We start from the raw sequence: 26,956 nt of genomic DNA on the forward strand, positions 1-26,956 counted from the left end.
ACACAGGCGGGGGGGGGCACGGGGGTGCAGGTGGGGTTTGGGGGCGGAGGGGGCTGTAGGGCAGGGATGGGGTGGAGGTGGAGCTCCGAGTGTGAGAGGTCCCAGGGGTCCCTGGGCTGCACTGGTTCCGGTATCTCAGGGGGCTCTGAGGGTCCTGGGGGGGTCTCTAGGGTCTCTTTGGGGGGTCACAGGGGCTCTGGGGGTCTCTGGACTGCCAGGGGGTTGTCACAAATGTCCCAGGAGAGTCTGGGGCTGCAGGAGGCTCTGCTGTGGACATGAGGGGTCCTGGGGTGTCCCTGGGGCCTCTTGGGGGGGTCCCAGGGGCTCTGCCGCTCTCTGGGCTGATGGAGGGTGTCATAAATATCCCCTGGGGCCTCTTGGGGGGGGTCCCAGCGGCTGTGGAGTGTCCCTGGGTGTCCCAGGGTGTCCTGAGGGGTCCCAGGAGGCTTTGGGGCTGCAGGAGGCCCCAGGGGGGACCCGGGGGGTACTGCGGGGGTTCTGGGTGTCTCTTACGGGAGTCACAGGGGCTCTGGGGGGCGTCACAAATGTCCCAGGAGACTCTGGGGCTGCAGGAGGCTCTGGGGGGTCCCCGGGGGTCCCGGGGGCCCGGCGGTGCGGAGGCCGCCCGCCACCTGGGGGCGTTGTGGGAGAGCCAGGGCCGCGGCCCGCGTTGCCAGGGCGACGCGAGGGGGCGTGTCCCCGCCCCGTTGCCATGGCGGCGGAAGGTGTGGCGAGGCAGGGCCCCGCCCCCGGAGAGGCGGTGGCGGCGCATGCGCGGGCGGCCCGTGCGGTCCCGGCCCGGTCCCGGCGGTCCCGGCGCGGTGCGGAGGGGACGGAGCGGCGGCCGCAGCGGCCGCGGACCGAGCACGGTGAGCGCGGGGCGGGGCGGGGCGGGGCGGAGAGGGGAGGGGAGGGACCGGGCGGCACCGCGCCGGGCCGGCCGCAACGCCCGCACCCCGGGACCGGCCGCCGCCGCCGCCCCACGGGAACGGGCGCGGGGGGGGGGGACGGGACACGGACACTGGGGAATGATGGAGCAGCCGGGGCGGGGGGGTCCGCGGTGCCGGTGGCGGCGGGGTCCGGCCTGACTCAGCGGCGGCCGTTCTTGCGCTCCGGCTGCGTGTCCCGCAGGGCCGGGCCCCGGTACGGCTCGGTACGGCCCGGTACGGCCCGGCACGGAACGCTGGGAGCTGTAGTACCGGCACCGGCAGGGGGCTGCCCAGCACCCCGTAGCGCCGCTTACTGGGCATTCCGGCCGGTTACCGGGCATCCCGGCTGCTTACCGATCGTCCCAGCCGGTTACCGGACATCCACGCCGGTTACCGGGCATCCCCGAGCCCCGAGCATCACCCGGGGAGACCCCCGGGCCGAGGGCTTCCTGCCGGGCCCGGGTCGCTGCCGGCCACGGCGTGCCGGTGCGGGGCGCGGGGCGCCGGTGCGGGGCGATGCTCCCGGTACCGGTTTGGCAGGAGCGGTCCAGGCCGGCGCGGTGACCTGCCAAATCGTGACGCGCTGTCGTCCCTCGTCCTCATGGCGGCACGGCGGCGGTGGCACCGGTAGGACGGTGGCACGAGCACCAAAGGCTGCCCGCTCCGGTGGGGTCGGGGTGGGGGGGTACCGTGCCCCTCCCCCCCCCCCCCCCCGGCACCCCCCCACCATCCCTGTCTCCCACCCGTGACCTTCTCGCCGCGTGGGGAAGAGAGTGTCCCCAAGCCACGGTGTGGGGCGTGCAGCCCCCGGCCCCTCCAGCGCCGCCCTGAGCCCCCCACAGCCCCACGGTACCGCCGGGGCTCCCCGGGTGGGTGTCATGCGCCGCCACGGCGGCTTCCCCCGGTCCACGGGCGTGGGGACGGCTCTCCCTGGCGAGCAGCGCGGCCGCACCGGCCTGCCCACAGCACGTGGGGCCTCTCCTCGAGGGGCTTCGCTGGCGAGGGGCTGCCCGGGCCGGGGGACGCTCCGCCGTGGCACGTGGGGTGCCGGCGAGTGGCTCCCCCTGCGCCGGCTGGAACAACGGCCCGATTCGGCTCATCAAAAGGCGCTCGGCATTAATATTTCAGGGATGCTGTGCAGGATGAGGATGCTGGAGCGGGCGAGGGGGGAGCAGCCGCGGTGGGAGGCGCTGCCGGCGGCACCGCGCTCTGCACATGCTCCTGCCGCTGCTATTTCAAGTTATTTAGGTTAGCGAGAGCGGAGCAGGCGGGGGACCCGCGAGGCTGGGCCACCCGTCCCCTGCTCCCCCGCGGGATGCCAGCCGGCGGCACCCACGAGCTCCCGGCGCGGCCGGTTTCACGGACCGTGGGCCGGGCCGGGCGCTGTTGCCTGCCAAAGAGCCACGAAACCGGGAAAGGTGCCGGAGGACAGACCCGGCGAGGAGCTGGGTGCTCCCTGCGCCCGGGCAAACCCATCTGCCACGGGCTGCGGCGCGGCATGGCACGGCGCGGGGACGCTCCCATCGACGTCAGGGAGGGACGTCTGCGGTGGCCTGGGGGGACGGGGATGAGCGGCCGCTCTTGCCCACGGCTGGAGCTGCCTGCCAGCTGCCAGATCAGCCGGGCAGCACCGCGGCGGCTCCGCACGGCGCTCAGCCCCCGCTGGGTTGTCTGCCACCCCCCTCGCGTGTTTGTCACTTGAGAAGCCACCGGGACGGCTCCCAAAATAGAAGCCGCGAGTCGCAGCAGCCCGGCTCGCCCCGTCACGGCGGTGCTGCCAGGCCGGCGTGGGCAGCGAGGGGCCGGCACCGACCCCCGGCCTCGGCGGGCAGCGCTGCCCGTCCGGCTCCCGGGCAGCCGCAGCGGCACGCAGTCGGTGCCTGGCCTTGGCAGCCGGTGCTGGCACCGCCGCCTCGGTGCTGAGCAAACGCGTCCGGCGCGGCCGCCGGCCTCATTCTCCTCCTGCTTTGTTTGGCCAGAGCGCACCGGCCCCGGCCCGGCGAGGGCTGCGGCGTGGGACGCCGGTGCCTGCCGCCACCTCCCCGGCAGCGTCGGTGCGAGGAGCCAGGCTGGACGACCTCTCCGCGCCCCGGCAGCGCCGGCGGGACGGGGCAGAGACACGCGCCCGAGGGTTTTGTTCACCGTTGGGCCTTGATTAGCAGCTCGGCGGCCGGACAATTAAAATGCAGCGGTAAGCGTCCCCCCTGCCCCGTCAGCGTGGCTGGCCCGGCGCAGCCGCGGGCACCCTGCGCTGGCACCACGGGACGGGGGGCTGCCGTGCATGGCGGGGGCTGCGCCCGGACGCCCGCGCCACCGCTGCCCACAGCCTGCCTGCGCGGCAAAGCCATGGCCAGCATCGAGGGCAGCTGGCAGGAGCCGTGCTGCCAAGCCAGCCACCGCTCCCCGGGGACCCGGTGCCTGCAGAGCCGGGCCGGCGCTCACCCAGCGCCGAGGCAGCCGTGTGCCGAGCCCTGTGCCGCAACAGCTCCTCTCCCCAGGGCTTGCTGGGAATTGGGGCTAAATTATCTTTTTTTTTTGTTTGTTTTTTTGGCAAAAGCCAGCGCAGAGGCGGTGCACAAACCGGCCGGGCCGGAGGCTCCCTGCCTTGGGTGCGACCATCACCCGGCGTCAGGGCTGGGGCAGGCGTCAGGGCAGCTTTTCCCCGGCCGTGGGGCTGCCGCAAGCGTTCCCTTCCCTGTCATTATGCCGGGGCGTGCTCGGCGCAGCGACGGAGGGTTTTGAAGCCCGGTGCGGCGTTTCAGAGGGTGGGAACGAGCTGGGTGGCTCCTCGTGCCCCGGTGAGCGTCCCCTCGCGGTGCCAGCGGCTCCGGCGGTGCCAGCGGCTCCGGCTGCCCCGCCTCACCGCTGGCTGCTTGGGGCTGTGCCGTGCCGGCACTTGGCGGCACCGCGTGCCGGAGCGGGGTCAGGGTGCTCCCCGCCAGGCTTGCACAATCAGCAGCGTGCGCAGAAGCCGGGGTGCGGCCGGCGGCGGCACGCCGGGGAGCGGCTGGCACGGTGACACCTGAATTCGTCCCGCTGTGAAACCCATCCCCGCGGCTTGCCGGCACGGGCCTTGGCTTGCTTCAGCCAAGGGGAAACCGTGGCTGCACTGAGGCGTGGGGCACCGACGCCGGCAGCGTGCCGGGAAGCACGGTGGAAACCCTGAGGGGTGAGGGTGTGGGGGGCTGCGTGGGGTGGCCCCCCTTGCTTGGCCCCAGCCCTTCATTTGCTGGGTTCCGTACCGGGGCGAGACGATGAGGAAGGTGCCGGGTTCAGCCCTCGCTTGGGAACGGCTGAGGTTTCTGCCGGTGCTGCACCGCGCTGGGATGGCATCGGGGGCTGCACCGCGTCCGGAGTGGGGGCTGCCTGCTCAGCCCCCCGGCTGCAGCGTGGGGAGGGTCCCTGCAGACCCGGCCGTGCAGGGCATCCCGCACCCTGGGCTGTGGCAGGGGCTGGGGGGCTCGCTCGGGGGGGCTCGCCTGTGCCGGTACAGGCTGGGGTGGGGTGCCGGCAGCGTGGCGGCTCCCTGTGCCGGGAAGGCTCCTGCTGGCTGCTGGGGCTGTTTGCCTGATCCGGCGGCGAGCCCCGGTGCGTTCCCGCAACCCCTCTGCTTCTCAGGGGTCTGCGGTGCGCCAGCCGCCCCCCTGCCCCCATCCCGTCCCCCCACCAGGCCGTTTTGGAGGGAAGCAGGTGCGGAGGAGGGCTGCGCACCGGGGCTGGGTGCTGTGGGTGCTCCTGGGCGTGGGGCTGGGCCAGTTTCCCTGCTGCGATGGACCTGCCCGGTCCCACGGCGTGCGCCCCCTCCCACGGGCAGGGTGCCGGGGGAGGCAGGATTGCTGCGGGCTGCCGAGCTGGCTCTGGGCCCCGTGCGTCCCCTGGCCCAAGCGGGGCGAGACCTGGCCCCACGGCTCATCGTGGCGGGTGGCCGCGGTGCCGAGCCCTGCTCCGGCTCTGCCGTGTGCGCAGGGTGCTGGCAGCTGCTCCGGCTATTTCGGGAAAGGGCGGTGATGGGGTGGGGGGTGTCAGCCGGCTGCTGGCCCCTTGCCGGGGCGGGTGAGCAGCCCCCCCACCCCGCCTGCCGGCCCCCTGCCCGCTCTGGCAGTGGGCAAGCGCTGCTGCTGCTGCTTTCCCGGCTGCACCGCGGCACCCGCACCGCAGTGCGCGTGGCTCTGGCTCTGCGCCGCGCATGACTCAGCTCGGCGCTGCCGGAGGGAGGGGACCCCTGCCCGCACCCCCAGCCGGTGCCGGGAGGCACTGGGATGTTTGGATGAGCGCTGCGGCCAGCGTGATGGGTGGCTTCGGTCCTCGCCGGCCGCCACGGAGCGGGATGGTGCCCACCGCCCCGTGCCGGGAGCTCGGGGGCTGGCAGCGGCCGCAGAGGCCTCGTTGCCAGCTGCTCCGGCGGCTAAAAATACCGACATGGGGCGGGTGGGATGGGGTGCTGGGGTCCCGGTGGGGGCACAGGACGGCTTGGCTGCCAGCAGCGGCGCAACCGGCCAGGGCGTGCGGCTGTGCCGGGGCCGGCATCGCCAGTGCTGAGTCACAGCGGTGCCGAGGCCGTGAGCGGGGGGGCTGCGGCTGCCGGCACCTTCCCCCCGTGCAAGCGGGCGCCCGGGGAGGCGTCAGCACCCCACGGCCCCCATCTGCTGGGGGACAGGGGGCCCCCAGGGTGCAGGCGTGCTGGCGGGCAGTGTCCCCCTCACCGGCCCCGCGCAATGCCTGGGGCTGTGGTGGCAGGAGAGCAGGGCGGGGTGGGGGGGCTACTCCCCCCAGCCCCCCCGGAGCCCCCGTCTGGTAGCTGGACCTGAGCCCCAGGGAGAGGGAAAGCGGATTAACGCTGCCACTGCTGCTGCTGTGCGGGGGGGCGTGGGGGCAGGTGCTGGGACAGTGGGGCGGCAGGGGGACCCCTGCTCTTGGGGAGGGGGCAGCAAGACAGGGACAGCGCCCTTGCAGCGTTTGGTTGGAGCCGGCGGGATGGTGCCTCGGTGCCCCCTCCCCGGCAGCTCCCCGGTGCTCTGCCGTGCCGGGGCCGTGGCTGTGGGGTCTCCAGTCCCGCAGAGCCCGGGCAGAGCCCTCCGCCATCTGGGGGGCGGGTGTGCAGCCGTGCCTGCCGGCAGATGTTGCCCCTCTAAGCCCTGCTCTAATGGACCCCGATCCCGGCCCCGGCAGATTAGGCAGCCAGCGAGGGCTGGAAGGGGGGGCCGTAAGCTGCTTACGGGCCAGCAGCCCCCGGGCGCCCCACGGCCATGCGTGGCAAAGGAGCTGTGCCCCGGCGTGGGGGCAGTGCCCTCTGCAGAGCCCACGTCCCCCCAGGGCCCCCTGCCTGTGAGCCCCATCCTGCACCGCACCCGTGTGCCGCGGTGGGTCCCGCTCCCAGTGGCCCCCCGGCTCCCCCGGGGCTGTGCCCCCACCCCATGCCCCTGCTCGGGGCAGGGGTCCGCCTGTCTGGGTGGAACACCATGGGGCTGCCGGGACCCTCGTGTCCCATCCTGTGTGCTCCCACCATACCACGGTGTGCAGCCAGGGTGGGTTGGGGTCCTGTGGTAGCGTGGCCCCAGTGTCCCCCTGGTGCTGGAGCCCGGTGGGACGGGCGCCCCGAGCCCCCCCAGCACGGAGTGGAGCGGGTTGGGGGTGGGGGCAGCAGGGAGGCGGGGGGCACACCGGTGTGGCGGTGCCGGCGTGACGCCCGTCTCTCGGCAGCTGGGGCATGGCCGTCAATGTGTACTCGACGTCGGTGACCAGCGAGAACCTGAGCCGGCACGACATGCTCGCCTGGGTCAACGACTCCCTCCAGCTCAACTACACCAAGATCGAGCAGCTCTGCTCAGGTGGGGCGCGCGTCCCGGGGGGCAGCGCGGGCGCGGGGGTGGGGGTGGCAGTGGCGGGGGTGCCGCCGGCCCGCCCTGACGCCACGGTGTGGGCCCGGCGCAGGGGCTGCCTATTGCCAGTTCATGGACATGCTGTTCCCCGGCTGCATCCACCTGCGGAAGGTGAAGTTCCAGGCGAAGCTGGAGCACGAGTACATCCACAACTTCAAGGTGCTGCAGGCCGCCTTCAAGAAGATGGGAGTGGATAAAGTAGGTCCCTGGGTTTGGTGGGGGCAGCGGCGGGGCGGGGGCCATGCCGGGAGGGCGGCCCCACCAGCCCCTCTGTGTCCCCCCCCGCCAGATCATCGCGGTGGAGAGGCTGGTGAAGGGCAAATTCCAGGACAACTTTGAGTTCATCCAGTGGTTTAAGAAGTTCTTCGACGCCAACTACGACGGGAAGGAGTACAACCCGCTGATGGCGCGGCAGGGCCAGGACGTCGCGCCCCCCCCAAACCCAGGTGATCACATCTTCAACAAACCCAAGAAACCCATTGGCACTGCAGGTAATGTCGGGGTCCCCCGGCGAGCGCTGCCCCCCGCCCTCCCGCCCGGCCTCCTGCACCCCACGTCGCTCTGGCCGCGGCCAGGCGTGTCCCCCCCACCCCGCGCCCCTGCCTGCGCCCCGCTCTGCTGCCTGCCTGCCTGCGACCGGGGGGGGCCGAGCGGGTCTGCGGGGACGGCGGAGGGACCTGCGGGGAGCTGGGCAGGGCTCGGCTGCCTCCATCCTCCCCCTCACCCCAGGTCTGGGGGCGGTTTGTCCCCCCAGGTCACCCCCCGACAGCCACCCCCCCGTGCCGTGCCGCGCCACCGCGGCGCAGCCAGGCTGCTCGATGCTGCGTGGGCATCACGGGCTCCCTGTGCCGGCCCCGCAGCAGCATCCCCAGGGCTGGAGCCCCCGGTCCCGCAGCAAAGCCCCGCCAGGCCGCGAGCACCCCTCGAGGGGGGCTGGGGGTGAGATCTGCCGGGGGAAACTGAGGCAGGGGGGGAGGCTCCAGGCACGACAGCCCGGATTGCGGCGCAGCCCCCAGTGCTCTGCCTGCCCTTGCTGCCTGCTGCTGCCTCCCCACACCACGCGGGGGGCGGTCCCCACCGGCAGCCCCCCGGGCCGGCATTAACCCCTTGGTCCCCGTTTGCTGTCAAGTCCCCCAGAGGACCTCTCCCACCGGCCCCAAGAACACGCCGAACCCGGCCCGCCTCAGCAACGTCCCCAGCAGCATCCTCCGGAAAAACTCCCCCGCGGCCCGCAACGGGGGCACCGAGGCCGACGCGCAGATCCTGGAGCTCAACCAGCAGGTAGGCAGGACCCCGGCCCACCGCTGCCCGCGCCCGCCTGCCCGCAGGGCCAGGGGACGCCCGGCGAGGGAGGGCATGGGGCTGAGCCCCCGGGGGTGCAGGGGAGCAGCACCCCGCTCCCGGCCTCGGGCTGAAGGCGCCGGCCCCCCACCCCCTGCAGCTGATGGACCTGAAGCTGACGGTGGACGGGCTGGAGAAGGAGCGGGATTTCTACTTCAGCAAACTGCGGGACATCGAGCTGATCTGTCAGGAGCACGAGAACGAGAACAGCCCCATCATCACCGGCATCGTTAGCGTCCTCTACGCCACGGAGGTGAGGGCTGGGCACTGCCGCCCCCTCCCCGTCCCTGGGACCCCCAGCCTCCATCCTGCTCTCTGGGCTTCCCTGGGATGAGACACCCCCCCCCCCCCCGTTCCCCACTGCTGCTTCTGGCCTCGTTCGCTCCCTGGGTGCCCCGGGGCGGAGGGGTTTGGGCTTTGCCGGAGCCCTCGTGCCAGGAGGGGCTGAGGCGGGAGCCCCCACCCCACCTGGGCTAACAGCCGCCCGTGCCCCCCCTGCCAGGAGGGCTTCGCCCCACCAGAGGACGACGAGCTGGAGGAGCAGCAGCCAGAAGACCAGGACGAGTACTAGCCCCGGCACGCTCCCGCGCCCCGCGCCGCCCCGCGCCGTTCCCACACCATAGACATTCCAGGTCTGAGCCTGCGCGCCTCGCCCCGCACTGTCACGCGCCATCACGGCCTCCGGCGGCCGAGCCCGCGGCGTCCAGCAGCTCCGGTGGGAAGCCACTGGCTCCCTAATAAATAGATGTCCATCCAGCGAGGAGCACGGCTGTACCTACACCGGGGGCTGGGGGGCGGGGGGGCTCTGGCCACCGCGCCCGGGCTCCGGCCCTCGCTGCCCCCACCCCGTATTTATTTCCATTGTCCCCACCCGCGCGAGCGCCGCGGCCGCCCCGGCGTCCCCCCCTGCCCCGCTGCGTGAGAGCGAGAGGGAAGCACCGACTCCTCGGGTGGTTTAGGTCGGGGGGGAGCGCGGTCATGTGCTGCCTGTGCCCTGCCAGCGCTGGACCCCCCGCTTTGGGGCTGCAGCCGGCGGCCCCAGCAGCGCTGCGCGGGGGGGACGCGGCTCAGAGGAGGGAGGGTGTTGCTTCAGGTTTGTGGGGGGGGGGTGAAAAAAGAGACCCCAGCCCAGCTCGGCGACGTGGGCACCCGCCCACTTGGGCTGGTGCAGGCGTCAAGGGGGGGACGAAGCCACTGCGGGCCAGGATGGGGGACCCCAGAGCAGGAGCCCGTCTCCTCTGCGGTGTGGGGGCAGCGGTGCCCCTCTCCATGCTGCTGGGCCCCCTCCCCTCAACCACCGAGGACGCCCCTGGGGCCGGCCGGGTCCCCTGAGAGCAGCACGCAGCGCCTGCCCTGGCCGTCGTCTCCCCATTGCATCGCTTGTCTGGTCCGTCACTCCAGTTGCGACGCCTGCATCTGTGTTAAGTTTTATTTAAAAATAAACTCGTGTGGTAAAAAATACAATAAACCCCCTGCCCATGTCTGGCCTGGCTGTGGGGCACATGGGGGGCACTGGGGCTGTGGCTGGGGACTGGCCCCACGGCTCCTGTTCGCTGTCCTGGCCGTGGGTCGGTTGGTGTGTGTGTGTGTCTGTCTGTCCCTGCCCGCTCGGGGCGGGTATGGGGGGGGCGAACCCCGAGGGTTGTCGCGGTTATCGTCCGCGGGGAGGGCACGGGTGGGCCTGGCGGGCGCGGGGGAGCTCCGCCGCGCCGCTTGGGGGCGCTGCTGTGCCGTGTCGGGAGGCGGGGCTTTGCGGAGTGGAGGCGTGTCCATGCAGATCAGGCACCGCGCGGCATCACGGGACACGCCCGCACACGACGGTCACCGGCCGCGGCCGTGCGCGGGCGATGCGTGGGCGCTGCGCGGCGGCAGCGCGGCGCGGGGCGCGGGAGGCGGCGGGCGCCGGCGGCGTGCGGGGGTTGCGGGTTGCTGTGTGCGTGTGTTATGTGCGGTAGGCGGGTGGTGTGGCGCGGCGGCGGGGGGGTTGGTGTCATACTTACCTGGCAGGGGAGACACCATGATCAGGCAGGTGGTTTTCCCAGGGCGAGGCTCATCCCCTGCACTCCGGGTGTGCTGACCCCTGCGATTTCCCCAAATGCGGGAAACTCGACTGCATAATTTGTGGTAGTGGGGGACTGCGTTCGCGCTCTCCCCTGGCTTCTGGTGCCCAAAGACAGATCTGTTTGCGGGGCTTTGTTGACCCGGGTGCGGGAGGCTTCATCCGCGGGGCTCGGGCAGTTGCGGGCGGCAACGCAGCACCGGTTGCGAGACGATCCGGGGGGTTCGAAACCACCGCTTTTTGCACATTGTCGCTCAGTCCCGACCCTGGGGGTGGCACCGCGGAAACCCCCCGTTTCCCACGGCCCGCTCCCGCCCCGCCGCCGCGGCTCCGGTCAGCGAACGCGGGCAGAAAACGCCTTCAGCCGGTGCATTCAAGAGCCGGCACTGCTTTGCTCGCGCCGGGTACGCGGGGGTCTCTCCCCCCCACCGCGCAGCCCCACCGCAGTTCCTTCAGGCATTTTCACGCGGCAGGTGACGCACCGCGCTGCCCGGTACGTAATCGCTGACGCGGCTGGGCGCCCCCTGCTCCCACTGCTCTGGTCCTGCTCCGCTTAAGGCCAAAGGCGCGGCGTGATTCGCAGTCACTGCGCGTGCTAAGGGCGGGGGGGGGTCAGTCCTTTCGCCCCTCGGCTGAGTCGGGGGTCGCATCTCCCCCGGCCGGAACTACCGCCCCCCCGGTTCCCACGCTTCGGCACCTTCTGGGCCGAGACGATCCCCGCTGTCGCTGCTGGCGGATTTGTGGCCTTCCCTGACCTTCGCCCCCGCTTTGTAGCAGGATGTTCCCGCGCTCAATCCCTGCAGTTTGACTGACTTGGCTCTTCGAGGGGGCTCTTGTCAACGGGCCCTTCGTCGCCAACAGCCCCGCGCCTGGCCTCAGCGTTACTGACCGTCTTGTTCCGACCTTCCGCTGTCGGTCTCCGCTCCGAGCTCTGGTTCCTCGTTAACCACTAACGCCTCCTGCGCGCTCCCGTTTCACCCAAGAATACACAGATACAGACACAAGCGCGTGCGGTGCAGCTCCCGCGCCGGCACCCACGGGGGGAGGGGGGGGAATGGAGCGAGGGCACCGCGCTGCCACGGCCCCGACCCACCGCCACGTCTGTCTTTGGGCACCAGGAGCCAGGGGAGAGCGCGAACGCAGTCCCCCACTACCACAAATTATGCAGTCGAGTTTCCCGCATTTGGGGAAATCGCAGGGGTCAGCACACCCGGAGTGCAGGGGATGAGCCTCGCCCTGGGAAAACCACCTGCCTGATCATGGTGTCTCCCCTGCCAGGTAAGTATGACACCAACCCCCCCGCCGCCGCGCCACACCACCCGCCTACCGCACATAACACACGCACACAGCAACCCGCAACCCCCGCACGCCGCCGGCGCCCGCCGCCTCCCGCGCCCCGCGCCGCGCTGCCGCCGCGCAGCGCCCACGCATCGCCCGCGCACGGCCGCGGCCGGTGACCGTCGTGTGCGGGCGTGTCCCGTGATGCCGCGCGGTGCCTGATCTGCATGGACACGCCTCCACTCCGCAAAGCCCCGCCTCCCTGGGCCCGGCCGGGCAGCGGCGCGATTTGCATAACCCCGCCCAACGCATCAGGCCCCTCCCTCCCCTCCTGGGTGGTGCAGTGCTGCCCCCCGCGGGGCGGGGCCTCTTCGGGGGCGTGGCATTTAGTGGGGCGGAGCGTGACGGCTACCCTGTCACGTGTCGCTGCGGGGCGGGGCGAAAACGTGGCACCAGCCAGGCGGGGCCCGTGTGCGCAGCCGCGGCCAATCGGCGGCGTCGGCGGGCGCATGCGCGGCGCCGCGCCCCGCCCCGCCGGCTCGCGCTGCCCTGGGCTCGGCGGCCATGGCGGCGGCGGCGGGCCCGGCCCCGGCGGGCAGCGGCCGCTGGGAGGTGGTGCGGAAGGGACGGCGGCCCGCGGGGGGCCACGGCGGCCGCCGCGCCCTGGGCGAGGCCAACGGCGGCCGCGCGTTGCCTGTGGCCGGTGAGTGTCTGCGGTCAGGCGGTGAGACGGCGTGGGGAAGCGGGGGCCGGGGTTGTGCGTGGTGTGTCACCGCTCCCGCGGGGCCTGCGTGGGTCCCGCGTGGGTCCCGCGGCTGCGGGCAGGGCCTGCGTGGGGCTGGGTTGGTCGGGCAATCTCCTCCGCGGTCTGTGGGGCCGGGGGGGTTCCCTGCGCTGCGTGGGCAGGCCTAAGCGCCCCGTGGTGCCCACCCTGAGTGTCCCGCGGGGCTGTGGGCAAGCGAGTCTCCCCATGGGGCCGTGGGCGTGTGTCCCTCCGGGCCGTGGGTGAGTGTCCTGCATCCCTGTGAGCAAGCGCCACGTGTCCCTTCCTGGGGGGCCGCTGGCAAGCGCCCCGTGTCCCCCTGCGCCACGCGTGGGTGCTCCCTGCGGAGCTGCCGCCCACTCCCCGCTCTCTCCCGTTCCAGCTCCCATCGCTCCGTCCAGCACCATCTTCGAGCTGGGCTTTGAGAAGTCGCTGAAAAAGCAGAACAAGGAGCAGGTGCCTCCAGCCCCGGCGCCCGAGCAGCCCCACCGGCGCCAGCACGCGGGGAAGAGCGCAAAGAAGCCCTCGGCGAATGACGCCGGCGTCAAGCCCAGCAAATGCCGCTCGCTGGAGGAAGCCCTGAGAGCCGTGAGTGTGCCGGGACGTGCCTCGTGGGCGCCCTGCCTGCACGTGTCCGCGGGCCGCTCAGCCCCAGCGCTGCCGTTCCTGCAGGCCGAGGGCGCAGCCGAAGCTCCCTGTTGTTCCCCGGCCCTCGCCGAGGCCGGCCGGTGTTCCAGCAGCCCGTGCTCTCCGCTGCACCGGGAGCGAGAGCCTGGGCGCTCAGGGCATCGTTGTTAAATCCGGTTAAACGGAAGCAGCACGAGCGCGGTGCCCTGTTCCTGGTCAGCCTTACCGCCCAGGTTCATCAGGAGGAGGCTGGCTCCCACACCCCAGCCCCTCTGTGCCCGCAGACCCCCCCAGCTCGGTAATGCATCCCCGCCTTCGCGCAGGGGTGAGCGCTGCCGCCGGCCGCAGCCCAGCGCAGCTGCACACGCCGCGGGAGCGGCACAGACGGCGCTCGGTGCTTTGGTGAGAGCCGGGCTGGCCCAGGAGGTCCATCTTGTGCTTGAAGTTGTGCTTTTGCCATGGGCAAGAGGTGGCTGGAAGGGAATTTCTGGTTCTTTCTTCACCCACTCCCTGTCTGCTGTCTGGGAGGAATCCTGAGAAAGCGTCGCTGGTGACACCCTCCCCGTCTTACCAGCCGAGGTTCTGGGGCGCCGTTCCTGCAGCTCCTGCTCCCTGCGCTTCGGGTGAATCTGTAGAACTCGTTTGTCTTCCTCCCGCCTGTTCCTCTGGTGTCTGAGCACGGACGGGTTTAGGAAGGACCCCACGTTGGCTCTGCTGAGGTCTGGCGGCCGCTGCCCCAGGGCTCTCCCGCAGCGGTCGCCCGTCCAGCTCCTCGCTTTCACCCGAGGGTCGCATCTTGTCGAGCCCTGAGCACCTCTGACCCGCCCTGCCGCAGGGCCGGGGGCTTTCCTCCGCTCCGCTGGGCGCACGCGCTTCTCCGCCTCCAGCTTTCGCACAGCGAGACAGCTCGGGGTGGAATTAATGCGCGTTATTTCCCTGCGTGTCGTGGCAGATATCCCTCAGGGAGGATGGCCCGGGGCTGGAGTGGGGCTGCCCCCGTGCCTGCTCTGCTCAGCTCTGACAAATGCCATTGTGTGACTGCTGCTCCGTCTGCTTCACTGACTGTTGATGATCCCAGAGGTCTTTTCCAACCTTAATCGTTCTATGACAGCATCATTTAGCTTTTTGACGTAGCAGCAGCTTTTTTTTTTTGTTATTCCTCTTTTCAAAACAGTTGCTGAAACAGTGAGTCTTGATGATTTTGGCTATTTTGTCCTTGCCGGGCTCCGTTACAGAGCCCGACGGTGCCGATGCGAGCCGGCGGTGCTGGGCTGATCCACGCTGAGCTGCAGCCTCGTGCCGTCTCCTGCCTTGAGTGAGCCTTTGGCGGTGCAGTGCGCTCCTCGGCTGCTCGCAGGGAGCTGGCCGGTCCCGGGCAACCCTTGTTACGGGGAGCGTGGGGTGGCAGAGCTCCCGCCGGTGTGCCGGTGCCGGCGGGAAGGTAGAGCATGGAAAACCCCAGTGCGCCCGGGGGCGGCTCCGAGGAGGGAGAAGAGCTTGTTCCTGCGACTGTGCCAGCGCAGCCTGTCCTGACGTCCCTGTTGGCCCTGGGCTTTCCGCAGCCCCTTGCACGCCTGCAGGTCCCCATGTGGGTTTTGTTATTCCCCTGCAGCAGTCTGTCTAATCTGAAGAAAATGTGTTTGCAGTACAAAACTAAGCACTGTTTCCGGGCCCGTGCTCCCATTTGTGTCAGAGGGTGGTGGATTGCAGAGGTTTCTGTGTGGGAAGGGCAGCGCCCTCGGGATGAGGGTGGGGAGGGTTTCCTTCCATGCCCAGCAGCCCCTTCGGAGCTGAAGTTGCTCCAGGCCTGGGGCAGAGGGGCTGGGAAGTGCCCGGCGGAGAAGGCCCTGGGGGTGGGGGCTGACAGCCGGCTGGGCATGAGCCAGCAGTGCCCGGGTGGCCAAGGAGGCCACCAGCCCCCGGGCTTGTGTCAGCACTGGGGTGGCCAGCAGGAGCCGGGCAGGGATGGGGCCCATGTGCTCGGCCCTGGGGAGGCCCCACCTCGAATGCTGGGCTCAGGTTTGGGCCCCTCGGGACAAGAAGGGCCTGGAGGGGCTGGAGCGTGTCCAGAGAAGGGCAGCGGGGCTGGGGCAGGGTCTGGAGCACAAGTGTGCTGGGGGGCGGCTGAGGGGGCTGGGGGGGTTTAGCCTGGAGAAGAGGGGGCTGAGGGGAGCCCTTCTCGCTCTCTGCAGCTGCCTGAGAGGGGCTGGAGTGAGGGGGGGGCTGGTCTCTGCTCCCAAGTCACCAGTGACAGGACGAGAGGAACCGGCCCCAGGCTGCGTCAGGGGAGGGTTAGGTTGGGTGTGAGGGAAAATGCCTTCCCTGCCAGAGGGGTCAGGCCCTGGCACAGGCTGCCCAGAGAGGTGGGGGAGTCACCGTCCCTGGGGGGGTTCAAACACCGTGCAGCCGTGGCACTGGGGGCCATGGTTTAGGAGGCCTGGGGGTGTCGGGCTGGGGTTGGACTTGGTGATCCTGGAGGTCTTTTCCAACCTTAACGATTCTGTCATTCTAAGTTAACTTCATTCTGTGCTTTTTTGACCAGTTCTGCCCTTCCTGGGTTAAATTTGTCTGTCTGTCACTTCCAGCTGGACTTGGCAGATCTGCAGAAGGAGCTGGCGAAGAGCCAAAGCGTGTTCCCCGAGAACCCCTCCGTCTGGGTGAAGGACCTGGCCAGCTACCTCAACTACAAGCTGCAGGCGCCCAGGAGCGACCCCATGCTCAGCCAGCACCCCCACGGTCAGTGGCATTCAACCCACCCCGCCGCCGCAGCGTCGCTCTGGAGGGGCTTTGTGCTCCGCAGGGGCGTGCGGAGCGACGGGGCGGGCGCTGCTCCGCGCTGGGACAGCTCGGGGGGTCCTTCAGACCGCGCGGGGCCGCCAGGCATGGGGAGCGGCTCGGGGCGGCACCGGGGAAGAAGCGGCCCCTGCTTGCTCCCCGCTGGGCAATCTCACAGAATCATTTAGGTTGGAAAGGAGGCTTAAGATCAAGTCCAACCGTCTTGGTCCCAGCAGGAAGACTTGAAGGGCTTTAGTCCGTGTTTGCCTGGTTTATTTTGTACGGGTTTCTCAAGGGTAGAGGATGAAGGATGGCTTGCTAAAGGTGCGGTTTTTAGAATCGTCAGAGCGGGCAGGACCAGAACAGTCACAGACGTGAAAGGAAGAGAATCTCCTGTTTTCACCTGAGACAATGTGGGTCGAGCCTGACCCACAGCCCAGGCTTGTTCCCTGCAAACAGGCCTTTCCCCCCCTGCTCCAAACAGTGTGGTTTTGTTTTCCTCTGTGCCAAAAGTGTCTTAGGAACCTTGGTAATAGAAGAGGCACAAAACTGTTCTTTATTCAACAAATAAAATATTTACTTGACTCTGGATATCACTGCAGTCAGCTTTCCTTGACTATAAGATGATAAACTCATCCCCGCAGTTGGCAAATTAGATACTTTCTGTGGTCACCCCTTCCCCGTAAGGACGCGTGGCCCCTATCCGTTCTTGTGGAATTTGGGAGTCTGCCTGCAGGTGCCTGCACTCATCTTTAAGAGGCATATTCTGGCTGGATTTTCCTTTTGTGCGTGATGTGTCGGTCTACACTTGCTTTGAGCCCTTGTTTCTGGGGGTGGCCGTGGGTGAAAGAGCAGAACATCTCCCCAAAACCCGTGTATGTCCCGCAGCACCGACGTTTAACAGAAAGTAATCTTTCATTGCTGAATTTGGTGCATCTAATGTAGAGTAACTGAGAAAGGAGTCGCTTGCTGGCCGTGCGGTGTCTGAGGACAGGGCGCTCCTCTGCGGCCACCTCGCACGCTGGGCCACCTTCCCCTTGCAGCTGCAGCTAAAAGCCTTGCAAACTGGCGCTCGCTAAACTCTTCCTACTCCTGTGTTGGCTCCAGACTATCCGTACTGCCTCGTGAGCAAGGAGCTGAAGAACATCATCAGATCCCTGCTGGGAAGGTCGTCTGGCGTGCTGGAGCTCTTCTTTGACCACTGTATTTATACCATGCTACAGGAGCTGGACAAAACCCCAGGTGAGAGGTGGTCGGGCAGGTCTGGGGCGCCGACGCGCCCGTTGCGCTCTGTTAGTGTGGTGGTGGCTCTGCAAGGTGCTCCAGTGCTGAGGCTTTCTGACCACGGGGACGCTGCTGCTCCTCGTCACCTGTTTTAAGAGCTCTTCTGAGCTCCTCCTGTGCATCTGGCACACAACAAGGGGCTCTTCCTGCCCGGGCGGCTCGTTGGTGTGATGCAAAATGCTGCAGCTGGGGCTGCGGGGTTTCAGGGCGGAGGAGCCGGCGCAGGCGTAGCTGCGGGCGAGACACGAGCCCGGCACGGTGCCGCCGGGGGCAACAGCAGGAGGGACGGTACGTGGTGGAAAACACCTCTCCGAGGGCTTTCACACTTGTGCTGTCAAAGCCAGCACGGGTGTGGCTGCAGCTTGTAAAATGGGGTCTTTTGGCCTTAAGAAACTTGGCAGAAGCAGGTTTGTTGCTGTGCTGCGGCAGCGGTGCTCCCTGCGAAGCGAGGGGTCCCGTCGGAGCGGCCGTGCAGGGCGCAGGCGGCTGCTCCCGTGACGCAGAGCGCGCAGGCGCCCGGCAGCGCTGCCTGGGTCTTCAGGTGTCCTCAACGATGGCGATGGCCCGCTGCTTTCAGCCGAGGGCTGGACACAAACCCTAAACGCCCGTGTCCGTACGTCCCCGGCCACGCTGGCGGCTGCCAGCAGCTTTAAGCAGCAGCACCCCGGCACCGCTTGTCCCCAGCCCCCGGCTCCGCAGTCTCCTGCAATGAGTGGCCACCCCTGCCGTTCGTTTCCATTGCAAAACCTGCCTGACTGATCAAAACAACAGTATATAATAGCACAAAACGGTTGTTAGCAAGTGGCCGAGGTGCTGCTTTGCTTCCTGTGTAATTCAGGAAGTTGCTTGGCTGTTGGACCTGCCGCGGGGTCGGTCAGAGGATGGAGGGGACCACCCCAGGGGAGGGTTGTGGCAGCCACGGGACCGTGCTGGAGAGCAGGACTGGCCCCGGGGGGCAGCCAGCCCCTGTAGCGGTCGTGCCACCCATCCCAGGGTTCAGCAGAGCTGGAGGGGGTCACTGGACGGTGGCTGGGAGCCATGGGGGCCCCCCAAATCCTCCTCTTTCAAACGAGCCCTCAGGGGCAGCCCTCCCGTGCCTGCCTGCGCTGCTTTGGAGGGCAGAAGCTGGGCCTGGGGGGCTTTAGGAAGCTGCTGGTGGGTTTCTGAGGGTCTGTGGGGTCTGTCCTGCTCCCGTGGGCTCTGTTATAGGGGGTCCTGGGCCGAGGGCGGGCAGGGACAGTGCCAGGGAGGGAGCAGGACCCGCGCCGCTGTGGTGGGGCTCGTGCCCAGGGCTGGTTAGCCGGGGAGCAGGGCAGGCCAGCGCAGAGGGGGTCGTCTCCGCCCCGCGCTTCCTGGGGTGTCGCCGGCGGGGAGACGCTTGAAGCGGCCGGTGGCTGAGAGGCCCCTTCTGTGCTCTGTTTCAGGGGAGTCTTTGCACGGGTACAGGATCTGCATCCAGGCGGTGCTTCTGGACAGGCCCAAAATCGCCACGATGAACCTGGGCAAGGTGAGCTGGATTCCTGCGTCTGCGGGTGCGGTGAACCGGCGGTGCGGCTCCTCCTCCCGCCCCGAGGGTCCCCCGGCAGGCCAGGCGATGAGCGTCTGTCCCCGTTAATCGGAAGCCTTTTGGGAGCCATCAGGGTCGTCCCATGCACAAAGCCCTTGTGCCTCCCTCTGCTCAAAGCCCGCACAGAGGGACCAGTATCTCCCCTCCTCCCCCGATACGCTGGAGCTGCTGTAAGCTCCAGCACCCCTCCCACGGTGTCTTTTCTTTAAAGATCTTGTCCAAAGCTCATGCTCCCGCTCTGCTGCATGCTCTGCCGCTCTCGGGGGGAGCGGGATGTGCCCACCCTTGGCTGCGCTCGGCCGTCCGGCAGCCGTGGGATGGGAATGAGGGTTTCCGAGGTCCCACTCCTTCGAAGCAAGCGGGTGATGGCTGCAGCTCGGCTGCCGTCCAGCACCACGTGGTGCCGGCAGCTCTGCTTCCCCAGGGCTGGGGTTTGGGGTCCCGCCTGCCCCCAGCCAGCACAGCTCCTGGCCTGAGGGTCCCTCCTGGGGGGGGCCAGGGGCTCTGCCCCGCTCCGGGGGCTGCTCCCTGCCAGGCTGGGCAGCCCAGGGCCCGGCAGAGCCGCCACGGTCCTGCAGCAGCGCTGGGGTGGGATGGGCTGAGGCTCCTCGCAATTAACATGTCTCGTCTTCGCCCCAGTACTTGGAGGTGCTGCGGTCCCACCAGAACAGGCCAGCGAAATGCCTGACCGTCCTCTGGGCGCTGGGGCAGGCTGGACTCGCGGACCTCCACGAGGGCCTGAAAGGTGAGAGCTGGGAGCGGCAGGCTGGGCACCCGTCCCCGCCGAGGGGCTCCCCTTGCCCTGGGGAGCAGGAGGAAGGCTGGGGTGGCCCCAGTGCTGCCCACGCGTCTCCGCTCCCACTGCTGTTACCGCTGGGGCGCGTGGTCTGCTTCAAAATACACCGGCCTGCTGCTGAAATGCTGGAGAGGGGGCTGCAGTGCCTGGGGGGGCCCTGGGGGAGCTGGGGCATCTGCAGCTGCCGTGGGTGCCTCACGGCGAGGGCACCCCACGCCTGCCAGGTGCTTGACCGGGAGCAGAATCATAACCTCATTTACGCTGGAAAAGACCCTTAAGGTCCTCGAGCCCATCCGAGCGGTGGTGCCCCCACGCTGCGGTGGGGCCGGGCCGGGGTTTGCTGCCCGGCGCGTGTCGCTGCTCGCTGGTGCCGACCGCTCGTACGCGTCTTCATTCCTCAGCCTTATATGTCAACATCAGCGACCACCACGGCAGGGGAGAGACGTGTGCCGGAGTTTGTTTGCGGAGGCACAAACGCTCAGTGTTTAGAGTGGCGACATTGTAGGTCTGCGTGAAGTGGTTAATTATCTTGGGGGGAAGCCGGAGATGTCGCAAGGGCGAGTTCAGATCTCGGGTCAAGCCACGGTGGCCTCTGCAACAACAGAAACTGCCGTTATGGCATCTGATCTGTGGAGAGCATCTTCCCCCAGCTGGGACAGGGAAATCGCTGGGTGCCAGGAGAAGCCATCCTGCCTGGAAAGACAGGGAGCGTGCTGCTCCGCCACCCTCCGTGAGCAGAGCAGCCGCCCTGGAGCCCTTCCCGAGGGATTTGTCTGTCCGCTTGCCGGCCGGGCGTTCTGAGCGGGGAAACGGGGTGGTTGTTTTGTCCTGGGTTTAAACATAGCTGCAGTCCTGGCACCGGAGCGTTCATCTGCTCTCCTGCTGCTGTTTGCGGACCCGAGGAGCTCTGGTGCTGACGGGGGGAGCACGCCGGGGGGCACTCGGTGTCGCCTGGGGCGTGGGGATGCAGCAGGACCCCTCCTCTGACCCCAGCCTCTCTCCCGCAGTGTGGCTCGGTGTCATGCTCCCGGTGCTCGGAATCAAGTCTCTCTCCCCGTACGCCGTTGCTTACCTGGACCGTCTGCTGATGTGAGTTACACCTCGCATTTGTTATCAGGGTGCCTTCGTTAAGAGCAACGAACGCCTGCCCGGGCCGCTGGGTGCGGCGTGACTGCGTCTGCGGCGTGCTGGTGGAAAAACCTGAGCGTGCATGTGGGAGAGTGCAAGCGAGTGGGTGTGCGCGCCCCGCAGAGCCTGCAGCCGTGAGCTTGCCGTCCGTTTGTCCCCAAACTTCGGTGGCTGCGAGTTGTATCGGGTGTCCGGGGGGACGGTGCTCCGAGGAGCAGATCCCCGTTGCCACTGGCTGCTGCGAACGGCCGCGTTGGGGCTCCCAGCTGCGGCGAGAGGTGCTGGCAGCAGCCGCTGTCGCAGGCAGATGAATTAGTCCCTGAAAGGAGAAGGGAGGTGGGGTTTGGTCAGGACAGATGGCTCTGCCGGCCTTCGCACCGGTTAGGGCAGCCGCTGTCTCCGGCGTCGCCGCCTCGGCGCGGTGTAAGGGAGCTGGGCCTTACCGCCGCGGCTCCAGCGCCCGGGTTGGAAGAAGGTGGTGCCGCGCCGTGCAGATAGCTGGTACCGGGGGCGGCTTCGCAGCGAGCACCGCAGGGCGTCCCCTGCCCTCCCAAAGGCTTCAAGAGGTTTTTATTAAGGGTTTTTTCCCCCCCTGCTTCCCAGTAACTGGAATGTTGCGTTTGGTTTTGCCAGAGGATTTTGTGGAGGTTCGTTGAGCCAGTCTTCATCGTTCCTCCTCATCTTTCCAAACCTTTATTTAATTAGTTTTCTGCAATCTGGTTTCCCTTCTCTGGCTGCATTTCCTTTACTGGCAACCCCAGTCACAGGCCCACCAGACCCCGGTTGCCTCCAGCCTCTCGGGGAGGGTGGGGGGGGAGGAGCGCACAAACCCTCATGCCAGCGCTGCCCCTCGCCCCGGCTGCGGGAAGCGGCTCCCACGAACCCCTTTTTCCCTCTGTGTACTTTGGCAGTGAGGCTGTGGCAGGAGGACGGGGATGCCGGGGGATCTGGGGTGGCTGCCTGGCTGCTGCGGCCTGGGGAGGAGGCGGCTGTCCCCTTTCAGCCCCCCTGAGGCCTCCTGCCTTGTCCCAGGGGGTGGATACAGCTGCTGCCGGGCGGCATATGGCCCCTGGAGCTGCCTGCTGACCGTGCAGGGTGTCCCTGAGTCGTGGTGAAGGCAGGGAACCGTGGTGGCCAGAACCGCCCGCGCATACCTGAGCAGTGTGTCCGGCCGAAGGGAAACCGCTGGGGCCGGGGCGAGGGCAGCCCTTCCCTCCCGGGCTGCGTTTGGCCGCCAGCACGCCCCTCACGGCTCACAGGGATTGTTTCTGCTGTGCAGGATGCACCCAAACCTGACCAAAGGCTTTGGAATGATCGGACCCAAGGATTTCTTCCCCCTCCTAGACTTCGCCTTCATGCCCAACAACTCGCTGCCGCCCAGGTATGCCGGCACTCCGCCCCGGTTACACCCTGGCGTGGGCTGCGCTGTGGGGCGAGCGCCCTGGTCGCCTCGCCGGCCGCTCCCCGCAGCCCCGGTGCCGTCTCCCCTCAGCCTGCAGGAGCAGCTGCGGCAGCTCTACCCTCGCCTGAAGGTGCTGGCGTTTGGCGCGAAGCCGGAGACGGTGCTGCACACCTACTTCCCCTCCTTCCTCTCCCGAGCCACGCCAAGCTGTCCTCCCGCCATGAAAAAAGAGGTGGGCTCTGCGTGGGGGGTGCGTGGCCACCGGCACCACAGGCCAGCCCCGCGAGACCCCTGGTTCCCAGCGTGTCACCGCGTGGCTTGGAGCTGGTGGTGGGCGGCTCTGCCGGCGTGCAGCCTGGGGCATGGGACACCGAGCGACATGTGCTGCGCTGGGGGTGAGGATCAGGTGTAATGACCTGCGGTGCTCTCTTCCCAGCTCCTGACCTCCATGAGCCAGTGCCTGAGCCTGGACCCGCTGAGCTTCAGCGTCTGGAGGCAGCTGTACACCAAGCACCTCTCCCAGTCCAGGTTGGTTCATGCCTGCTGCCTGGGCCGCTGCTCTGAGCAGGGCCAGCACCAGCCTCCTAGTATGTAGCAGCATGTTAAATTGCTTATTGGAGCTCTGGCTGAGCCCCGTGTTCTCTTTCCCCCCATAGTTTGCTTCTGAACCATTTGCTGGAGTCCTGGGACAGCAGCAGCAAGAAGGTAGGAGCTGTGGAAAGGACTTGGGTGGGGCAGGGAGACAACGTACCTGTGCCGCTGTGGGAGGTCCCCGCACGAGCCGTGCCCCCACGGGACCTGCGTGCGCCCACCCGTCGCTGCTGCAGCGCGCCGGCGGCTGAGCCGGGTCTGCTGGCGTGTGAGAGCCAGCGCCGCGTCCTGGCATCGAGCACACGCTGCCCGTGGGCAGGGCGTTTATCTGCTCGCTAGCAGAGAGGAGAGCCCCTTTCCCAAGACATGCTGCGTCGGGACTTGGATATTCCGGATTCAGCCCCCGTTAGGCTTCCCTGTCCTGGCGCTGCGACAGGTGGAGGTCACGCTGGCCGCAGCTCGGCGTCCCCAGAGGAGCAGCGCAGCTCCCGCGGCTCGAGCGGTGGCCGGCGGAGTCGGCCCAGGCGCTTGGCCTCAGTGCAGGAGCCTTGGAGGTGTCCCCACAGCCTGATCCATCCCACAGCTCCTCTGTCTGCTCCCCCTCCGCTCCCTCCCCCAGCGCCTGCGGGGCTGGGTTGTGTGGGCGCGCGGCGCTGCCGGCTCGGGGTGCTCGGGGCCGTGACGCAGCTCTTGCCTTCCCCAAGGTGCGTCAGTCGCTGCAGGAAACGGTTCGCTCGTTCAAAGTGACGAACGAGGAGCTGGCGGCGAGAGGGCCCCACAGCGACCAGGACGTCGCCGCCTGCGATGCTGCCTGCAAGGTGAGCCCCGGGCGGTGCCTGGCGGCAGCTGGATTTTGGCTCCATGCTGGGATTGCGGTCAGCGTCTCCTTGCGCCGGGCCGGGGACCCCGCAGCGGCACATCTGCAGGACACGCCGGGGACAGATGGTGCTGGCCCTTGTCCATCCTCCCAGCTGCTCTGCAGATGACACTGGTTTCCACTGGGAAGCCGGGGTTGGGTGGTGAGAGCAGCCGCGCGCTGCCGGAGGGCGGTGTGGCTGTGCGGGATCCTCCCCAGCCTCGGGAGCCCTGCGGTGACGGGGCCTCGTCCTCCCACCTGCCCAGGAGCTGCTGCGCAAGATGAAGGGCCGGGGCTTCCCCTGGTCACGGCTGCTGCTCGTCCTCCTGGTCTTCGTGGCCGGCTTCCTCCTGCACGACGTCCGGACGCACGGCTCCTTCCAGGGTAAGGCGGCGGCTTTGCTCCTGGCTCTGTGTGAGGTGGAGGAACGTCCCTGGGGAGCAACAACTTTGCCGTGCTGCGTGAAGCCCCTCCGCAGCCCTGCCTTCGCCCTGGGTCTGCGCCGCTGCCTGCCCGGGAGCACCGTGGCCCTGTCTTTGAAGGGGCTGCGCTGGGCCGGGCGTTCTTGGCAGGTTGTGCAGAGAGACCCCCTGCCCCTCCCCTCTCGGGAGCGTTTTCCCCAGGGCTGCCTGAGCCCAGGTTTCCTCCAGAGCTTTTGTCCCATCTCAGAGCATTTTTTGCCACGTTTTGCAGAGGAGCTCGGGCTGCGCGTCCCCGGAGAGGCTTCGGGGACAGACTGAGCGCGCAGCTCCTGCAGACCGAGCCAAAGGCTTGCTCAGGGAATGGCTCTCATCTCTTGCAGCCTCCTCTTCTGCTCACCTGCTTCGTTCCTCTGGTGTCCTGCCGGCCTTGCAGGAAGCCTGGGAGAAGGTCTCCCACTGCTGCCTCGAAGGGTACAGGTCAGTGGCACCAGCGCTGGGCGGCAGCGTGCGCCTCTGGGCGGGCGTGAAGCTGTTCCCGCAGCACAGAGGAGTCTGTGGGGAGCCCCTTTGCGCTGGGGAGATGTTCCTCAGCTCTGCCTGGAAGGGCTTTCAGCTCAGCTCTTGAGTTCTCCTCATCCCTTGGCCTGTGGCAGCAGCTCGAGGTACCCGTGTGCCGCCGGGCAGCCGGCGCTGCCCACAGCCGGTGCTCGCTCTCTTCCAGGTGGCTGGAGCGGAGCCTGCCCGCGTACGGCTCGCAGGCTGTGGCCGTCCTGCAGCTGCAGCTGGAGCTGCTCTGGGCGAGGAGCGGCGAGCTGGCCCTCTACGCATCCCAGCACTGCTCCTCCCTGCTGTCCTGGATCCGCGACGGCCTGCCCGCCTTCGTTGATGGGGTAAGGAGGACGCCCCCGCTGCTCCAAGAGAGGAGGAGTGCTGGCGTGGCCGCAGCCCGTGGGAGCTTGTGGGGCTGAAGAGCCCGTGTCAGGGGTTGCTGCCAGGCGGCAACGCCGAGGGCTGGAGGTGGGAGAGGCCCAGGGGAGGAAGGCGAAGTCTCTGTCGTGGCTCCTGCCCTTGCTGTCGGCTGCGAGCCCGCCGGTGCTGCTGGGTCTGTGGGGCACTGCAGCCCAGCACAGATGCTGTTCTTCCCCCCCCGCCATGGCTGCAGCTGCCCCAGCCCCCGAGCGCTCACCCCAGCTGCCTTCCAGCCACAGCAGCAACCATGTTGGCTCTGACAGGGAGAGGTCTCAAAGAGAACTCACTAGTTTCCTGAAATTCAGCAGTTTGGTGGGAGAGGGGTGACCGTGGCACCTCACGGAGCAAGCAGCATGGGTTCCGTGTCCCTGCTGTTTGAGAGAGGCGTGCTGCGCACGAGCCAAGCGGGGAACGTGGCGAGGGCTCGGTGGTGCCGCACCGTGGGGCGGAGGGAGGGGGCCCAATGCCTGGCCAGTTGTGGGACAGCCTGGCTTGGCAGAGCCTCCTTCGCGGGTAACCAGGACACCGGGCTCCTCGGGGTACCCGAACCTGGCGTGAGAAGGGGAGGTTGGTGTTAAACCTGCGCCGGCTCTCTCTGCCCCTGCAGCTCCAGTCCCGGGTGCCGGAGTCCCTGTGGCACTTCGCCGAGTGCGTCAGAGAGCTGCTGCTCTTCCTGGTGCGGAGCTGCCTGCTGCCGCTGCTCGAGTGCGTGGCCGCGGCGCTGGAGCGGGGCTGGAAGCACTGGGTCGACTCCTGCAAGTGAGCATCCCTGCCCACCTCGAGCGCCTGCAGCAGGCTCCCGCCGGCCTCTGCTCCCCCCAGGATGCTCTCTGGGCCCAGCTCTGCCCCACGGCACAGCAGCAGCGGCTCTCCCCATCCCGGCTGGGGGTGGCTCTGGGTCCCGCTCCGGTGGATCGGCTGGGACATGGCACCGTGGCTGGTGTGACTGACCCACGGCCCTGCAGGGAGCTTGTACCCCCCTGGGAGCAGCGTTTGCCCCATGGGCAGCGCCAGCCAGAACCTGCTTCCCCTGCAGCCGTCCTGAGCTCTGCACCAAGGGCCGGGTGGGCTCGCCCCGTCCCTGACTGCTTGTGGGCCCTGGGAGCCACGCCGGGGGTCCAAGCTGAGCGTCCCCCCCCACGGGGAGGAGGGAAACAGCCGGGCGCCGTGGCGTGGGTACGGAATGCCCCTGCTCTCGCCACGGAGCTGGCTGGGTGCTCCCTCTGCCGGGAGGTGGTGGGCGAGGGGGGCTGCAGCTGATGTTCCTGCGCTGGGCCCTTCAAAGATGATTCAGGCCCTCTTTCTGCAGCGCTTGAGGTCTGGGGCTGGGTTGGGGGATGCTGGAGAGGGGCTCCCAGTAACCCGCTGCCGGCCAGCCCGCTGAGCTTGGCACTGCCGGAGCTGAGCCCCGACCGTGGCGTACCTGCTCCAGGCAGCACTCGCCCTGGTCCTGCCTGCCCCAGTGCTGGGCCAGGGGCAAGCAGTCGCCCGCTTGGGGGGCTCCCCATCCCTCCTGGGCTTGCAGCGCTGGGGCTGGGGCATTGGTGCTGCCCATAACCCCGTTCTCACGTTTTTTTTCCCAGGGGAGAAGTGACGTGGGACTGCGTGAGGGAACACCTGGCGAGCTTTACCTATTCTTCGTGGATTTATCTGCAAAACACAACCCTAGCTGTCAAAAACTGGGCTTTGGCTATGATCTCTGGACACTGACCGCTCTCTGGAGGAGGGGGGGCACGGTCCTGCCGCCTCCTCATGTTCCAACCACCCAGGAGTGTCTCCGGTGCAACTTGCGCCGGCCAAGGGAGGCACACACAGGGACTTTGGGCTCAAATTGGGGTTTATGGCGGGGGTGAGGGTGGGAGGTTTTTGTTGGGTTTTTTTTTCCCCCCTTTCCTGGGAAACAGCCATGTTTTCTGCCCCCTGTGAATTTGCTTTAGCTTCCCCTCTCCTGCTGTCCCTTCTCGAGGGCTCAACCGGGTGTGTGATCCCCCTCCCCACGCTCACACCCCCACCCATCCCAGGGGTGAATGAACCAGACCTGATTATTCTAATTTTTCTTTCTAATTAGTGCTTTTTCTTCCTACTTGGGCATACCTGTGGGATGGTGGGGTGTGGCTACCCAAAACCTCTGGTGGGGGCGGGGGGAAGCACTAATTCTGCACTTTCGGTAGCTGATAAGCACAGTTTCCCGCCCCCCCCCCCCACGACCCTTCCCATGGGGCGGCCCCCTCCCAGGGCCGGGGGGCCTGCCCACGGCCCCGGGGGCGTGTGTCCCCCATCCCGGGCCGGT

The 26,956-nt window shown here is 68.3% G+C and overlaps 2 protein-coding genes and 2 non-coding genes across 6 annotated transcripts; 3 read left to right on the top strand and 1 right to left on the bottom strand.

Moving 5' to 3' along the window:
• Positions 1-749: 749 nt before the first annotated feature.
• On the top strand, positions 750-8,905 carry MAPRE3 (microtubule associated protein RP/EB family member 3). Of its 3 annotated transcripts, none has more exons than XM_064448424.1 (8): positions 750-869; positions 2,909-3,120; positions 6,630-6,757; positions 6,861-7,006; positions 7,098-7,299; positions 7,938-8,089; positions 8,250-8,402; positions 8,652-8,905. In XM_064448424.1, the coding sequence occupies exons 2-8, from the start codon at positions 3,113-3,115 to the stop codon at positions 8,718-8,720; spliced, it is 858 nt and encodes a 285-aa protein (XP_064304494.1). In that variant the 5' UTR covers positions 750-869; positions 2,909-3,112; the 3' UTR covers positions 8,721-8,905. The 3 variants fall into 3 exon arrangements, with proteins under 3 accessions (XP_064304494.1, XP_064304495.1, XP_064304496.1); XM_064448425.1 differs by having other exon boundaries at positions 7,098-7,254; XM_064448426.1 differs by lacking the exon at positions 2,909-3,120 and having other exon boundaries at positions 755-869.
• Positions 8,906-10,141: 1,236 nt separating this feature from the next.
• LOC135312915 (U1 spliceosomal RNA) lies at positions 10,142-10,305 on the top strand. The gene has a single exon (XR_010372530.1). It is a non-coding gene; the product is annotated as a U1 spliceosomal RNA (small nuclear RNA).
• Positions 10,306-11,330: 1,025 nt separating this feature from the next.
• Positions 11,331-11,494, bottom strand: LOC135312927 (U1 spliceosomal RNA). The gene has a single exon (XR_010372541.1). It is a non-coding gene; the product is annotated as a U1 spliceosomal RNA (small nuclear RNA).
• A 508-nt stretch (positions 11,495-12,002) lies between these two features.
• On the top strand, positions 12,003-26,717 carry TMEM214 (transmembrane protein 214). Its single transcript, XM_064448423.1, has 17 exons — positions 12,003-12,189; positions 12,632-12,837; positions 15,462-15,612; positions 16,759-16,893; positions 18,360-18,442; positions 19,142-19,247; positions 20,306-20,387; positions 21,706-21,807; positions 21,919-22,060; positions 22,265-22,356; positions 22,485-22,533; positions 23,124-23,237; positions 23,542-23,659; positions 24,078-24,174; positions 24,419-24,587; positions 25,274-25,425; positions 26,250-26,717. The coding sequence occupies exons 1-17, from the start codon at positions 12,051-12,053 to the stop codon at positions 26,374-26,376; spliced, it is 2,064 nt and encodes a 687-aa protein (XP_064304493.1). The 5' UTR covers positions 12,003-12,050; the 3' UTR covers positions 26,377-26,717.
• Positions 26,718-26,956: the final 239 nt, after the last annotated feature.

The sequence above is a fragment of the Phalacrocorax carbo genome, chromosome 3 (genome assembly GCF_963921805.1).
Source record: "Phalacrocorax carbo chromosome 3, bPhaCar2.1, whole genome shotgun sequence".
Classification (NCBI taxonomy): Eukaryota; Metazoa; Chordata; class Aves; order Suliformes; family Phalacrocoracidae; genus Phalacrocorax; species Phalacrocorax carbo.